The 17,415-nt window shown below is 43.7% G+C and overlaps 1 protein-coding gene across 3 annotated transcripts in view; it reads left to right on the plus strand.

Moving 5' to 3' along the window:
* The window catches only part of LOC119501642 (glutamate receptor ionotropic, NMDA 2B-like), a 161,175-nt gene that overhangs the window by 92,949 nt on the left and 50,811 nt on the right, over positions 1–17,415 (plus strand). For all 3 annotated transcript variants that reach the window (XM_037792128.1, XM_037792127.1, XM_037792129.1), the window contains 3 exons: positions 1,118–1,261; positions 1,959–2,229; positions 10,824–11,016. In XM_037792128.1, the coding sequence (XP_037648056.1) occupies positions 1,118–1,261; positions 1,959–2,229; positions 10,824–11,016 (608 nt within the window). The remainder of the gene's footprint in view (positions 1–1,117; positions 1,262–1,958; positions 2,230–10,823; positions 11,017–17,415) is intronic.

Here is a 17,415-nt window from a genome sequence, read left to right on the forward strand (position 1 = left end):
ACGGGATGATAATGACATGTTTTCAACCTCACGTATGCGGCGCATTGTTTGCGAGAGCGCCCGGCAAGTGTTTCGCATGCGCGTCGCAGCTCTCGACATGCCACCTCGACGGCATAGCCCTGATCTCATTAATGCAGGAACAAGGTAACGGATCAGCCCGTTTGCGTCCCCTGGGAGGGGCAGGTTCGCCTTTGATGTCGAGTGAAGCGCAGAGTCCTGAGGAGCCAGAGAGATTTCAACACCCTGCACTGCCTGTATTGCCTGTCCTGGCTGTCAGCTGCGACTGACTTACACTGTCCACGATCGAAACGCATCACAAAATCACTCTCATTCATGTAATTAGAAGCATGCATATACAAGAACGTAAACACGCCACTGTGCATTGTGCATGCAGGAGTTCAATAACGAGCTCATGTGTCGCAGAACTGCAGAGTCTCGTCTAGACTATCATTTCTCGCCTCCTCCTCTCCTTCTGTCCGGCTCAATATTCCATTTCAACACCGGTTGCGAGGCTCAGATATCAGTCTGTGAGCGATGTTCACTGGACTGTCTGTCTCCGACTGTACTGCTGTTCAGATTGCTGTACATTCTCCCATATTTAGATTCAGCCTCTCCGAGGGAAGAGGCTTAGTTAGTGAATGTTTTATGTACAGCGTGTCCTGAGTAGCTCTGAGTGTGCCACTTCAAGTATATTCATTGTCTTAATATCGAGCGCCTCGCAGGTTACATTGAAATTGCGTTGCTCCAACACGGCTGTAATAAAACAAATTGATGAAAATGATCGATGAGATTAAGGACAGCAGCTTTTGAGTCGCCAGAATTTGCTCCAGCCACCCCCGTGTACAAACTCATTAAAGGAGTCATAAAGGCAACTAATGAAAATCATGACCGGTATCATTACAAGCCCACCGGTGTCCTCTCTCGCCTCTCTCCTCTGTGAGCGAGAGAATAAAGGCAGCTAAATTAATGTTCCCACCAATAATGTTACGAAACCCAGCGCCGTCCTTTAAGTAGTATCTGTTCTCCTCTGAGTGTAACGCCGGCTAAATTAAAGTCCAGGCCAATATTGTTACGTAACCGTTTACACTCTGCCTCTTTTGTCTCTTATCATTTCCAGGATGACGACTCCATGTTCTTTCAGTTCGGCCCCTCCATCGAGCAGCAGGCTTCGGTCATGCTGAACATCATGGAGGAGTACGACTGGTACATCTTCTCCATCGTCACCACGTACTACCCCGGTTACCAGGACTTTGTCACCAAGGTAACAGCACTCAAATAGTCAGGATGTAGAAGCAAGACGACACAGAGCAGAAGATGATTTAGCTTCTCTGATAATAATTATTGCAGCCCTGTACTTTACTTTAAATCTACTGTATAAATAAATAGAAAATATACATATATATAAAGGGGATAATGTACAGCAAGCCGGTCATTGTTGTGAAATAAACCCCGACGCGAAGCGGCATCGCCCTGAAGGGGTTTATTTCACAACAATGACCCGCTAGCTGTACATTATTACACGGCTACTTACTTAAGAAAGAAATAATTTGACACAAAAATTATCCGCCAGAGTCCGACATCAGAACTGCGCCCATGGCAACGGTCTGTTATACATAGCAACGGTCTGCTATAAAGAAATAACAGACCGTAGAACGCCTTGATTGACCAATCAGAATCGAGTATTCAACAAAGCCGTGTAATAATACACACACAATATAAATAGAATTTCAATATACAGTATGATGCATATTATAGACAGGTTTTCTAAGCTTTCAGTGGTTGGTATGAACCCCAGATTGGACCTCTGAACCTTTATGATAATCTCAATTTAGAGGATTTTCATCCTCATCAATCCTCATACGATATTTGCAAAAGTAACCATGCAACTATGTCAAATTACAATGACAAAGAGTCTCTTTTGTCTCCTGATCAACCTCTTCTCCCTCTCTCCCATCCAGGTCCGTAGCACCATCGAGAACAGCTTCGTGGGCTGGGAACTGGAGGAGGTTTTGCTGCTCGACATGTCCGTGGACGACGGAGATTCGAAGATCCAGAACCAGCTGAAGAAGCTCCAGAGCCCCGTCATTCTGCTCTACTGCACAAAAGAGGAGGCCAACACCATCTTCGAGGTGGCCCACTCTGTCGGGATCACTGGATACGGCTACACGTGGATAGTGCCCTCGCTGGTAGCCGGAGACACTATCGCAGTGCCTTCAGAGTTCCCCACAGGTAGGAAATACTCCAATACAAGTCGTAGAGGTCCACTTGTGATTCATAATTAAGATCTAAAAACTCCAGAACCGCATACACACATATTTCTGCACTAACTTTTATTTTGTTATCAAGTCCTTAAACTGTGGCACAAAGGTTGTGATGTCCAGGCACCAGTCATGTTGTCCAATTCATTTTACAATTATTCTGCTGGTAGCTTGATTTGAGTTTTCCTGATGGTTCAGTTTTGTTGTTTAGTTTAGTTTAGTTTATTAGGATCCCCATTAGCTGACGCCATGACGCCAGCTAGTCTTCCTGGGGTCCGACACAGAAATCACGAACAATTCTATATATTATATACATTCAAACATCTCATGCAAAAATCACTGTACTTACATTATCTTACATAAAAATGATTTCCATGCAGTGAGGTATATACATATTTCAAACCTTAAGACACCACTTATACAAAAACAAACAAAAATGAATAAAATGTCAGCACGCCAGAAATATCATTAACTGTTCGTTCATGCAGTTAATTGCATTAGATACTCTTTTAATGCTTCCTTGAAAGAGCCTCTGGTATTTGTTTTAGTAACTTGATTTGGTAAAGAGTTCCATCCTGTAATAGCTCTGTACATCACAGTAGATTTGAGGAGATTTGTTCTCAGCCTAAGTGGTAAAAGATATCCTGAACTGGCCTGTCAGATAATTATGTCCTCTACTGATGTACACTACTTGGTCCGTAAAAAGCCATGAGAGATTACGACGCATTCGAAAATTTGGTTCTTACTTGTGTACTTTGAGGACAGTTTGGTGTTGTTGTGGCATTGTTGTACCACTCTTCACAATGGCCAGCTGTCTCAGGCTTCTCTCAGATACAATGAACAAGTATTTCTTAGTCTACTGATCCTCAAGTGCAGGTTTTCACTTCTCTTTTTTTTTCATGCCTAGTTCTTAAGATGCCATTCCACCTTTTCAACCTACCTCTGACAACAAGCTTGCTAAATACAGCTACTAGCCTAAAAAAATGACGAGGTGAGGTGTTGAAAGTGTCGCTCACGGTCCACGTCAGGTTGTATTGAAATTTTGTTAAAGGATAACTTTGGTATTTTTCAACCTGGACCCTATTTTTTCTCATGTGTCTAAGTGACTAATGGAGACAACAATTATTGAAATTGGTTCAGTATTGAGGGAGAGCGCTTTAACTGGCAGCTGCGAGGGCAAGTGAGCAGCATCAATGTGACGTTACGTCTACTAAAAGGGCTCAGATTGTTATTATAAGGGTCTGACAACATTATGGAAAGGACCCTACAGAGAAACGAATGCTTTCCTCACCTATTTGCTTTTGTTTGTTATTGAGTCCAGCTCAAGGAGAAGTCTCGTTGTGAAATCTGAATATCCGTACACTCTGGCTCAAACAAATACAGGCGGCAATCGAATTCAAAGACTTCATCCACATTGTGGAAACCATCTAAATATTCAGCCATGACATTGAAAATCTTTTAGATAACACTAAGCTACGCTTTCTGTACTTCCACCGTTGTCTTCCGGCAACACTTCATCTCCTTGAGCGAGGCTCTTTCCATAATGTTGTCAGACACTTATAATAACAATCAGAGCCTGTCGTGGCAAAAACAAGCACTTTTAGTGGATGTAAATGACGATGCCAGCTTGCCCACACTGATGTTAGTGTTTGTTGGTGAGTTTGCTGTCCAGGTCAGGTTGTATTTAAATGTTGTTATGGGTAATTTGTCTTTTGGTCTGGATTCGGAGCGCAGTCCGCCTACTGAGAATGTGGGTACTATAGGAAACTGAATCACAACTCGGAATTAGAATTGGATCCCAAACGGTGATATAGTGCTAAAATGTAATGAGATGCAGCAGTAGCGTAGCCTATTTCTCGCCTAAAAATGTTTTCAGATATAGATTTTGGTGGATTGTTTAGAGAAAGATTATGAGCAGGCTGCCATGGAAAACAGCATCCCTAGCGTCCGTGCTGGATCTGGTGGACATGTAGCGTATGAATGCAGCTTTCCATTTGTAAGAGGAACAATGTGATCTTTCGTCTTGCTAAAGTCACATTGTCTCACTTTAAGAAGGCAGGTTGTGTTTCAATCTTCATCATCGGCTAATGAAGACTGAGACTCAATTAAAATGTCTGGAAACGGCCACTGAGTGGACCTTCTTTTGTCAGATTACCATCCCAAGGTCAGGAATGAAAATCTGTATTCCGTCAAACAGGACGGAGCCTGTGGTCGCAATGCTAACAGCACACTTGACACCACAGAAGGAACACTGAGCCTTTTAAGATGTCATTTTATTTGCAGCTATTTGTATTTTTTCCCGCGAGACAAACTGACCTTTCCTAATAAGAAGTGAGGGAGCGTCTCTCCCCGCTGTCCCCACCGCAACTCCACTGGAGGTCATTCTAACCTTTGAAGGTCAAATGTGGAACCAAAGTGACATCTAAGTTGGGGTGCTTTATCCGCTGAACCTTTTCACGCGATCTGTCAGGGACACCTGTCAGACTGCTTCATGTAACTGGACTTTCAGTACTTGGGGGTGGACGGACGCTTTTAGAAAGGCCAACTCTCAGCGGGGATCTAACTGTTAGTGATGGTGCCACCATGACAACTAATGGAAACTTGAGTCTGTTTTACTCGCAGCAGGACAGAAAAACTTACTGTAGAGCAGGTAGTATATTCACGCCGGACATATGAGCCTGATAATTTGTTGGTGTTTGGCTTGTTGATATACAGTGAAGGGGAGATATTACACCGTCGCCTGTCCTCGGCAGTTTCTGGGAAACGGTGGCCAGGCGGAACCTGAGATCGTTGTGCCGCTCAAGCACCGTAACTCAAACTTTCTACCTCTGCTCCCTCATTCGGCATCCACGGATGATTTACTCTAAATGGGAGTTGCGGAGTGTGTTTTTGCGAGCCCGTTTGTGTGCCTCTACGAGTGTGTTTTGTGCGATGTCTGTCTGTGTGTGCATTTGTCTGTGAAATGTGCGATTGGTTTATGGTTTAATTTGCGTGAGAAAATAATGGGTGAGTGTAATCAAATGGGTTCGGTGCTATGGCGTGTACCTCATACGGCGGAGGGTGTACCTGAAGGCAACTCTGTGTGTGTGTGTTTGTGTCAGTTTGTCTGTTCCAAATTAAGGTTACACTCTATAAAGTTTGATATATCACCAAATCAGTTATGTAAATCACACAACAGCTCTGCTCTTGATTTATGCTGCCAGAGAGATGATCGTGACTCGCTCGTGTACTGCCTGGATGATTACAGAGCGGAGCTGGCAGAGTGGCTGCGTTGATAGACACAAACAAACCTCTTTCAGTTCACATTGAATTATCATGGGATTAATCACACGGGACAGAATGACGGATAGCGGGCTAAATGTCATCCACTCATTTAATGCGTGATGAATAGGATGCAGAATGTGTGTAGAGTCTAACGTAAACAACAAAATAAATCATTAATTCATTTATAGTTTGCTTGAATAAAATTGGTATCTTTTGTATGTATGGAAAGATATTTTTTGTAAAACATGGCAGTATGCATGCAAAGATATTAGAGTTTAGTTTGCATGTTGAATATAAGTCCATGTGCAGAGGGCTGAGTTTCTGCTCACAGCACTGCTGCTGCTGCTGCAGGATCTGTGCTTGTCAATGCTGCCCTCTGCCAATAACATGAACATGATGAGAGGATGTTGCTTAACAGCTTCAGCAGTGACGGTCTGTAAAAGCTGCACTGAGAGCAACCTCGCCTTCGTAATGACTTGAATCTGAAAGACTATTAAAAGCCGTCTCTCGGCTGAAAATCCGTGCTTGGTGTGAAACAGCCTTTGGTGGTTTTTAGTTGTTTTATCGCAGATGCATTGACATCCTGACGATAGCAAACTGCCAAGAGCTCTGATAAAAGACAGATTTGAACAGAATACTGGCCTGAATTAACCCAGATGAAGATTAAAAAAAGCAAGAAACGATATTATATTTGTAGGCTTTTATTCGGCATTCAACTGTAGATCTCAATAATTCAACCAACCCTTATTTCCGAGTTTCAACTTCAACATCATAAAAGCCACGTGAAGCCGGTGGTGGCAGTCAACCACGGCAACTTCTGAGCTAACGCAGAGCGAAAGGACACCATGGCACAGCGTGCTCCTGATGGTGTGGCGGCGTGTGCTCTTGGTGAATCCAGCAGTTCAGGGTTCAGGAGAAGGTGCTCGCTAGCTGTGGGGCGAACTTGCTTACAAGGCACACTTAATAATTTGCACCATGTGTGATGAAGAGCCTCCAATTCTCATGGGTAATTCTACCAATGTCGTCCTTAAGTGGCGCTCTGGGGAACCATCTCTCCTCCTCCCACTCTCTCACTTCCTTTTCTTTCCTCCTTATTTCACGCTGTTGTTCCCTCGCTTCTCTGTGGTTTCTGTCTCACTGTTTCAGGCTCCTCTGACTCTCTCCTGACTCTCTACTCCCTTCAGTTTTTTTTTTCTGTTTCTTCTTCTGCTTCTTTATCTTTGTGTCTCTGCCGCTGTCTGACTTTTTCTCTCCCCTCACTCTGTCCCTCTTTTTCCTCCCCGTCCCTCTCAGCTCTCCCTCTCTTACTAACAGCTTTTTCTGTCTCTATTCTTCCTGATCAGTTACACACTACCGCTGCACACACTGTGCTAACGTAACCACCCAATCTGACATCACTGACAATAATAAGCTGTTTCCAAAAATACCCGGTGATACGGTAGTTCTGCTATTACGTTCTCCAACTCAATTTGTCTGTGTGTGGATACTCTTTGTACGCGGTCTACTTCTGCATGTGCGTATGCTTATCTGTGACAGGGAGTCAGCATTTGCCTTCAAACCGAGTCAGTAGCCAGTTTGCAGGCCAGAAAAAAAAGGCTTTACCACAGCGCTGTTCAGCTATAACACTGCCGGATGACATGTCGGTGTTGTGACATTTAAGCACGTCCTGAGAGATGTATGAACATATACACGTCACGCAGCAGTTCCCAAGATGTAGAGAATAATACACCACACGGTGCATTGCACAAGTATAGCACGCACACACACACATACATCTTCCCATGAAAGGATTTTTTATCACCATAAGATAATAAGAGGGAAGTGTGCAAAAAGGAACAAGTGATGGGAGTGAGTGTGTGAGAAAGTGTCAACAGTGTGTGACATTAGATGTGGTCCTGGAGGGCCGGAGCTGTCAGTGCAGAGGTCCCGCGAGGAAGGCAGGTTGCCAGGCCGCCTGTCTATTTCTGCCCACTGACATGGTAGTGGACCGGCTGACATGTGGTCATACTCTGTCAAATAGATGCAGAGCGACTGATGGACAGAGAAAGGGACAGATAAATTGACTTGAAGGCAGTCAAGTGTTTCACTGAGAAGCTGTGTGACCTGAACCCAGAGGCGTCCAGCGGGTCCCCAAACAGACACATCAGTTATTGGCCATTTTCAGATGTCATAAGGGCACTTGGTGCTGGGAGTTTAGATAAGAGCAGGCTTTCGATGTGGAAGGATTCCACGTTAAATTGGTACGAAGTTAGTTAGCCGGGCATGCTAAGGTTTGCATTTAACATTAGAGCATTTAACATTAGAGCAATTACATGTTTCTCTTGTGTTTTTGGTTTTGGAGAGATGATATAAAAAAACAAAAAAACATCCAAACTCTTTACTGAGTTTTACTACAGCCCCATGCACACCGCTTCAACATGTGAAGAAGAAAATTTGTCAGACTTAGTTGCGGTTGCTGTGATTGGACAATCGCTGTTCAGGGTAGGTGTATTAGGCAGTAGGCAACCCCCGGGGTCTGAAAAGTGAAGCCAATGCTGAAGTGTCTTAAACTTGCATTCTTTCTAACAGCCAGCAGGGGGCGACTCCTCTGGTTGCAAAAAGAAGTCTGATTGTATAGAAGTCTATGAGAAAATGACCCTACTTCTCACTTGATTTATTACCTCTGTAAACATTGTAAACATGAGTTTATGGTCTCAATCTCTAGTTTCAAGTCTTCTTCAATACAGCATGATGTTCATTTAGTAAATTATGGTCCCATTTAGAGTCAAATAGACCATAAAGCAGGGGATGCTTTAGGGTGTGGCTATCTTGTGATTGACAGATCGCTACCACGGCGTTGTCCGGTCTGGGTGTTGTCTGTGTTTTCATTTTACAACTTTAACCCTTTCACAGTGTGTTTTCTGTTCATGATAGTTAATTATAACATTGGCGACGGCCGGAAACCAAGATGGCGATGGCCAAATGGTTATACTCAAGGCTTCAAATCCGTAGTCCAAAAACCAATGGGTGACGTCACGCTGACTACGTCCATTTCTTATCAATAGTCATGCTGGGCAATTCAGGGTGAAGAAAGTAAAATGGTAAATGGACTGCATTCATATAGTGGCTTTCTAGTCTTCCGACCACTCAGAGCGCTTTACACTACATGTAGTGACATGTCACCCATTCACACACACATTCATACACTGATGGCAGAGGCTGCCATACAAGATGCCAACCTGCCCATCAGCATCAAATCTAAATACTCATTCACACACCGACGGCACAGCCTTCGGGAGCAATTTGGGGTTAAGTATCTTGCTCAAGGACACTTCGACATGTGGAATGGAGGAGCCGGGAATCGAACCCGCTCTACCACTGAGCCACTCTCCCTTCTTTCTTAACAGCTGCCTTGATGTGAACCTTGAGGATGGTCCTGAGCTTCTAGCTGCTCCAATGGATGTACTAATTTACCAGTAGTGTAATTCCGTGGTTGATTAGGTGCTCGCAACCCTTACATGTCCAAAACACTAGTCCCTGTCCAATAAGGACCTGTGACCCTAAACCCAACATGCATAAATTATTTGAAAACTATATATATACGAATATAGATCCACTTTCTAAACTGGATCCAAAACAATTAGACCCCTTGAGAGCCGAGCCCAAGTTCAATCCCACCCATTAGCTCCAACCTGATAAAATCCTGACAGCGGCGAACTGGAGAGCTAAATGATTGGTCATTAAAAAGAGATAAACATTGCGCACTAGGGCAGCATGCACTGTGTGTCATCAATTAATGGTGACTATTTGTCATGAGTTAATCATACTATCAATAATGGCGGTTTAATATAAATGAAACTCATTATTAAAATGTCAGCCATGTATGAATAGATGCATAATAGCCTAATTTTCATAGTGAATCAACTTTTCTCACAGCGTTTCTCTGTGTTTTTCTTTATTTGTTTTAGGTTAAAGGGGACCTATTATGCTTTTGTGCGTTTTCCCTTTCCTTTAGTGTGTTATATAGTTTTTTGTGCATGTAAAAGGTCTGCAAAGTTACAAAGCCCAAAGTCCACGCCAAAGGGAGTTACTCTCCCCCACAGAAACACTGATCCTGAACTGCCTGAAACGCCTTGATTGAAGTCCCGTCTTTTCTTCCATAACTTGGTGATGTCATCAAGTAACACTTTTGTTTAATACCTGCTTAGCTGCTAATATGGCATGCCCTCAAACAAAGGTAGTTAGATTGGAGCTGGAGCGGAGTCCGAAGAGTCTGGGCCAGCTGACCAATCAGAGCAGACTGGGCTTTTCGGGAGGAGGGGGGGGGGAAACAGAGCGTTTCAGACAGAGGGTGAAAAGACGTGCTGCAGCACAGCTGGTATGAGAAATATAATAAAGTGTTTTTGTTTTTTTAACATTAAAGCATTTAAGTATGTCCAAAATAAAAGTTTGCAACTGAAATGAGCATAATAGGTCCTCTTTAATGATATAGAAAGAATAGATTAAGAAACACATTAATAAAATAAATCAGATCCTTTTGGGCCCATACCGGTAAGTCTGTGATTAGGTGACTTTCATTAAGCTATTCGCATGTGAGTTTGGAACATCCTCAGCCAATCTTCCCATGGTAATTAAAGGTAAAAAAAAACAAAAAAAACGCCAAAATCCATGTATCATCCATCTAATCACTCTAATCCATGATAATGAACAGCAGAGAGGGACAGTGGGGTGGAGGAAGGACGGGCATCCTGGTGAACAGTTGAATAGGTTGATGGATGATGGAAGGGCACCGGGAGAGATCGTCAGGGAGACCGACAGAGAGACAAATTATTGTTCATAAACAGACAGATTGCCAAAAGAGAACAGGACTCAGGCAGACAGGAGGACAGATAAACAGGCATACAGACAGTGCAAAGGCCAACAAACAGAGACAGACAGTGCTTTAGACAGACAGATGGACAAACACAGCAAGGTGATAGACGCTTAGTCAGGCGGGATGGGAGTGCTATTCATCTGCTCTCTGAGTCATCACATAGTGTGTGCTCTGTCTCTTGGAGTGTGTTCAAAACATGTACACTCTGTATACCCTAACAGAATTATCCCTCCCTCCCCGCTTTAGCTTTATCCATCTGTTTGTCTCTCCTTTGTCTCTTCACTTTTCCACATATAATCCTGTTCACGTCTCTCATTTTCCCGAATCTACTTACCTCCCTATTTTTACTAATCTGTCCGTCCCCCCTCCATCTCCATCTCCATCTTTTTCGCCATCTTTCTTCATTCCACGCCTCTTATGATCCTTCTCTCTCCTCTTTCTCCATCCAGGTCTGCTCTCCGTGTCCTACGACGAGTGGGACTACGGCCTAGAGTCCCGCGTTCGCGACGGCGTGGCCATCATCACTATGGCGACCTCCACCATGATGATGGACCGCGGACCTCACACCCTGCTGAAGTCTGAGTGCCACGGAGCTCCCGACAAGAAGACCCCCATCTCAGGCAACCCCAACGAAGTGCTCAGGTGAGTGGAGATGGAGGCTGGATGGTATAGTTTACTGTCACCGTTTACCGAGAACAGTTTGGACCCGTTACCTAGACAATAAATGAGCTGTCTAGTCGTTATCACATGTGATGGACAGTTGTGCCAAGTTAGCTGTACACTTATTAACAACACGTCCAAACTGGATTATTTACACATTGCAGTGGCTTTTTAGTGTTAACTTTAATTATTTGGTTAAAGAAATATTTTGATATTTTGGGAAACAAGCTTCTTTGCTTTCTGGCGAAGACATCTTGGATGAAAAGATTGATACCTAGCTAGCCTGGCTCTGTCCAAAAGGTAACAAAATCTGCCTAACAGCACCTCTAAAGCTCACTAATTGACACGTTATATCCAGTTGCTAGGCAACCAGCAAGTCTCCAGAAGTTACTGCTCCCAGCCAATAAATAGTCGGACACACGATCCCTCTGGAAAACAGAAAACTGTTGCTTTTTACACTTTGTTTTTTGTGCAGATTAAATAAAGGAGATAACATGATACAGTGAGCTTTAGAGCTGCTGCTTGGCAGATTTGGTTACCTTTGGAGAGAGCCGATTTCTACTGTTTTCAGTCTTTATGCTAAGCTAAGCTAACCAGTTGCTGGCTGTAGCTTCATATTTAACGAGCAGATATGAAAGCGGTATCAATTTTCCTCCTTTCACTCTCAGCCAGAAAACTCTCTTTCGGGAGTCGAACCGGTGGACATTGCATTTATGTGGTCTTTGACCTTAAACATTAGGCCACTGGGCCACCCCGAACCTTTGAAGTGATTTAATTAGCAGTGATTGTTGAGTTGAGAAGTAAGTGGTGCAGTGGATTTTGGGATGCTGAAGGCAACAAAAAGAGATTTTGCTTCTCTAAATTGGAGAAAGAAGGAGTTCATAAAAAAAAAAGGCTGCCTTTTTAGGAGCCTTTTAAATGGGACCATGAATATGTTGTGACATCTTCAGTCTTGTAATGCAGACTTTAAAGCAGATAACCCCAGAACTGGGACTAAGGTCACATACTGTATGTCTGTTTAGTAGTTGTTGGCAATTAATTGCGCAATGAATGACATTCAGAAATCAATTTATCTACATCAAGATAGTTGGTATCTTTGTATATATCTCTTATTGGACAGTTGGTGTTCTTTAAAATGAGGACTGCATTTCAATGTTGAACTTCCTGTTGAATGTTGCCACTTTACCCCACTCTCCCTATAGATTTTAAATCTTCACAGTATCTGTTATTGTGAGAAACTCTCGAGTACACTGCAGGAATAATGTTCTTTTCCCCGCTCTGTGTGCTGTAAAACAAGCTCCATTTTTGCCCTAAAGCAACCTGCAACACATCCCATGAAAACTAGCTCTGTGGTGTAAAATGTATAATGCAGTATAGAAGCCACATGTTTCAGATTTGGTCTCATTTGTATACAGTCATTTATTTACAATTACACTAATGTCTCTGAATTAATGTGCCAATGATTTATGGATGCTAAAATGCCACACACAGTGGCTTTAAAAACGTGCACAGGTTCAGCATGCACATCAACACAGGGCATCCTGGCACAGATCAGCACAACCACAGATGCAGCAGATGCTGGCGCGCACACACACAGACAAACACACACATGCACCTTCATCCCCTTCATACTGTGATCATCCTCCCCCCATGTAATAATACCCTACGCACACAGACGCCCCTTTCACATGCCCCCTTCCTCAGGAAAATCCAACCCCACCCCCTCAGCTGTCCGTCTCAGCAGCAGGCCTTTTGAACTGGTTGTGAAGCGCGGCGTTCGGCGGCGCTTCGCTCTGCGCGCTGCCTAATTGGTCCCAATGGCGTTTCAGTCGGCGAACACTAGCCCCTGTCGTGCTGTGCTCCAGAGCTCAGCACAGTATTATATTCAGGGGCAGTTTCACCCCTCTGCCGCTCTGCGTGTGTTTTTTATTGTGCTAAAGAGAGACTGTGAAGGCCAGAGGTGCGTGCGTGTGTGTGTTTGTGTATCGGTATTGTAGAGTTTGTGTGTGTTTGTGTGTGATTAGGAGCCGTCCTTCTTGGACGCCAGTCTGGCTTCCTACTCATGGGGTTTGAAAAGCAGTGCTCACACTAACAAACAGAAATACATATTGAACCCTCTCAGGTTGTTCTCATACAACCGTTCGTAGCAATACCTACAAAAAGTAATGCACTGAAATTCGTATATACCCCACAAAACTCAATTTGTATGTAATCCACGTAATCGTGAACCAGGAAGTATAAAGAGTGACAAAAGCCGTGTAGGGAGGAGGTCGGGGTGGATGGGCCGGTGAAAAAAACACCGGACTTTCAACCAGGTGACTGATTTTCGTATCCCATGTGAAACCAGAAGTCAACGTCGATTTATTTGTCATGTAACTTCAGTACTTAAGTAACACCACTTACGAAGTTATTTTAACCCAGATGTTGACTTATTTGTCACATAACTTCCATACTTAAAGGGACTATTTGTAACTTTGTACGCACATAAATGTAGCGGGTCGTCACACATGCGCGCTCGCATATGCGCGTTCGCGTGTAGCCGCTGTACCCTCCTCCTCTGCCTGCTCGCCTTCACTCAGACAGAGGGCGCGTTCTCAGCTCGCTCCACCTCTAGACGTGAACGCGCGCTCACTCCACACTGCAGAAGAGTTAGTTTAGCTCTGAGAATATCTAGTGAATGCACAGGGGACGTTTGTGCAGAAATAACTGCTGCAGCTCCTCCTCCAGACCAACAGAGGTTTCCCGTGTCTTGTGAAGTGATGGAGCTCTACAGAGATTTACGTTGTCTTCTCCTTACCGACCGGGTGCCGGTGTCTCCTCTGCTCTCTCCGGCTGCGGTAGGAGAGAGCAGGAAGACACGCTGCAGAGCGCCGCTGCTTCAGCCTGCACTTAGGCAGGAAAAGCCAACACTAGGATCAGATCTAAATCATGTTCATGGAGAGACCTTCGTCTGGTCAGCTAACATTACTGCCAAGCAGCTGAAATATAGAGTGATATTGTGGTTTTAGCTGACGTGTGTCGCCTCACTGTTTTGAGTGATGCTCGTTCAGGTATATTTAGAGCGAGCAAGCGCGAGCCCGACGCTGACTTTCGTTGATTTCACGGCCACAGGTGTCGCTGTTAACAAGTATTTCTGAAAGTTACAAATAGTCCCTTTAAGTAACGCCACTTCCGTAGTTATTTCAACCTAGACTTGACTTATTTGTCCTGAACTTAAATAATTTTGTTGCCTAAATCTAACCAAGTAGTTACCTGTCAAGATGGAAGTTTATTTTGAAAAGACTGTATGCATATAATGTGTGCAAATTGACACGTGTTGCTGGACATTTGTAGGAGAACGCACGCAAAATGAGGAATAACTTTTCGTAAAATATCATACAAACTGTTGTATGAGGATACGTTGACCCTCTCGCACTGACTCACACTTGTATTTAGACGGACATACACATATCTCTTTATGTTTTCTCCCATAATTTCACTAATAACTGCAATCACACATTCCTCCAGAAGCACTAATTTTCGCATTCACACTCATACAGCAGCAGGAGAAAACGGAAAGCTACTGTAGAAACACACCTTTTTGGATTGTGCACCGTGTACTGTATGAGGGATGTGGATAATTTCCGTGCTCCGAGCTTAACTGCATCCTGCACTAAGGCAGCAAAGCTTTGTTGTCCGTTCCAGTAAACTCTTTAGATGTCATTTCAACCCCTGTCTTGCTTGTTCACTCCTCTCTGAAGCTTTGCATTTGTTTCACCGCTGCTGCTCACTGCTTTGAGATAACAGTGGAGTTTATGGCAGCTGCTGTTGCCCCAGAATACAATTCCCCTGTTCTGTTGGTCTGCCGTGCACCGCTCTGTTCTTCTCAACTCTGCTGTGGTCTTTTTCTGTGCTTCTCTCTACTCTGCTCATCTCCGTCATGTTCTCCTCTGTCCTCTCTTGCCCTGTAGTCTTTTTCTTTTGTTCTGCCCTGGTCTGCTTTTATACATCTGGTCTCTGCTCTGCTTTGTTCCACTTGATTCTCTTCAGTGCCACTTTCCTGTTTTATCTCCTCACACCTTCTTCTCTTCCCCTCTGTTTTCTCCTCTCCTCTCTTCTCCTCTCCTCTCCTCACACCTTCTTCTCTTCTCTTCTCTTCTCCTCTACTCTCCTCTCATCCTTTCCCCTCCTCTCATCCTCTCCTCTCCTCTCCTCTCCTCTCCTCACACCTTCTTCTCTTCTCTTCTCCTCTACTCTCCTCTCATCCTTTCCCCTCCTCTCATCCTCTCCTCTCCTCTGCTCCTCCCCAGCCATTGTCTGCGCTCCAGACCTGCAGTTTTATAATCAACTTAGCTGTGTTGATGATTAGATCAGTTGCGAGCGCTGCTAAGATCCTTCGCCCCTCGCTGCCTTAACTAAATTTGTTTGGCGATAACCTTTGTCTTCAAGTGTTCAATCAAGAGATTAGCATTTGGCCTACAGTCTATATACTAGAAAGTGAATGAATGGCTGGTTGCCTGGCTTGCTGACTGCTTTGGTTGGTTGGCGGGATGGACGTCCCGCTGCCTGGTTGGTTCACTACTAAGTGAATCAGTGGATGAATAGATGAAAGATGGGTGGAAAGGGAACAAAACACTCTTTCGTTGGACAAGATACCCTTATATTCAATGGCTCTCCAGTGAATTCAAACATCGTTAATAAATCAGGTCACAATTAATTCTTCGAAAATGCCATGTAATAGCTCAAAAACAAAGCCTCGATCTCTAAAGCTCAGTTTTTGCTTTGAGATATTACTCCATGAAAATCAATTGAGCCTAGAAACTGGTCAGACTAATCTTAAACCTATGGGGACCGGTTTAGAGCAGTGGTTCCCAACCTTTTTTGTAAGGTCACAGCCCTTCATTAACACCACAAGTCATGTTCATTTGAATTAATTCCAAACTGGATATTAACTGTTAACTGTAATCATCTAAAAGTGGATATAATAGTGGATGTTACAATACTTTTATACAATTGAACTGTCAATGTATTAGGATGGTTTGGTCAAGTTTGCTTTCTACTACTTGGAGCCATTACTTCTAGCTAACCAAACAACTCCTCTGGTTGCTTTCTAACAAGTTTTAATGTACTCTTAATTGCAATAACACCTAAATGAATTGTTATTCATCAGAAACCGGTAATAGTAATAACTCTATGCCAAAGAGTTGCTGTGTAGTTGGTTGCATCAACAATAAATCCCAAAACGCTGATCTATTTGTTCTCCTGTCATGTCCCTTTTTGGTTCCGAGCTATAGACCAGACCAGCATCACGTCATCGCCGAGGCTGCGCTCCCTTTCGGGGGGAAGAAACTCGCTGTCACATTAAACAGGAAAATGCCGAAAAGCTGTTGTGTTGCGGGCTAACTGAGGCTTTCACACTGAGATTTGAGGCACAAAGGATACGTGAATATTCACTGGTAAATAGCTAAAAGATGCTGGTGACAGTCACAATACTATTGATGGATAGAGAACGTTAGCAAGTGGGAGGCTGCTGTAGTAGGCCTACAGTCATACAGTAGCAGCATCAGACCAGATCAGTCGTCTCCAACTAAATCTCAGCCTATAGATCAAACAGTTGGCTATTAACAGATTGGTTATTTACAGACAACACTTAGCCTAACCTGATTTAAGCAATATCCGGCCACTGTGTTGGACGGGGGAAGACTGAAGGGGCATGACGGTGATCAAGTATAGTGATTAACGTTCAGGTTCAGGCAAGGTTGCAAAATAATGGGTGTGTAAAACAAAGGTTTGTATAACAAGAGATGAATGCATATGAACTTGTCAAAATTACAATCCTTACATACGTCAAATTGCATTGACATCTATGGGATCTTTGATTTTCTGTCCCCCAAAAGGGGACATGGCCTTGTCTTTATGCGAAGTACTCATATGTGCCGGCCTGATGTGTAGCTGACTTGATATGTGTGGACGTATTTCTCTACCCAAAACATAAATTCTATTTTTTCAAATTAGTCAAGCTGCTCTACAATCTTTCCACGTACCCCCTGGCAACTGCAGAAGTACCCCAAGGGTACAAGTTCCCCCTGGTTGTGAACCACTGGTTTAGAGGATGACGTGACTTTCCGCCTCTCAAAGAAATCACCAACTCATGAAGAGCAACTATTTAACTGTAGAGCGAGCATGACTCAGGAACTGCTTGGCCTAATTCTCGCTTCAGATTTAATCCGAGACAGACAGGAGAACAGCCGCCACATTTGAAAAAAAAACCTTTTGATTGAAAACAGGCACTTGTCATCATTCATTTTACAGCTTTGCGAAATGCTGCATGTTATGAGCATGTACATACATACCAACCACACTGAACAAAGCTAAACATGTGGGGCAGCTGTGGGACTCTAC

The sequence above is a fragment of the Sebastes umbrosus genome, chromosome 14 (genome assembly GCF_015220745.1).
Source record: "Sebastes umbrosus isolate fSebUmb1 chromosome 14, fSebUmb1.pri, whole genome shotgun sequence".
In the NCBI taxonomy this organism is placed as follows: domain Eukaryota; kingdom Metazoa; phylum Chordata; class Actinopteri; order Perciformes; family Sebastidae; genus Sebastes; species Sebastes umbrosus.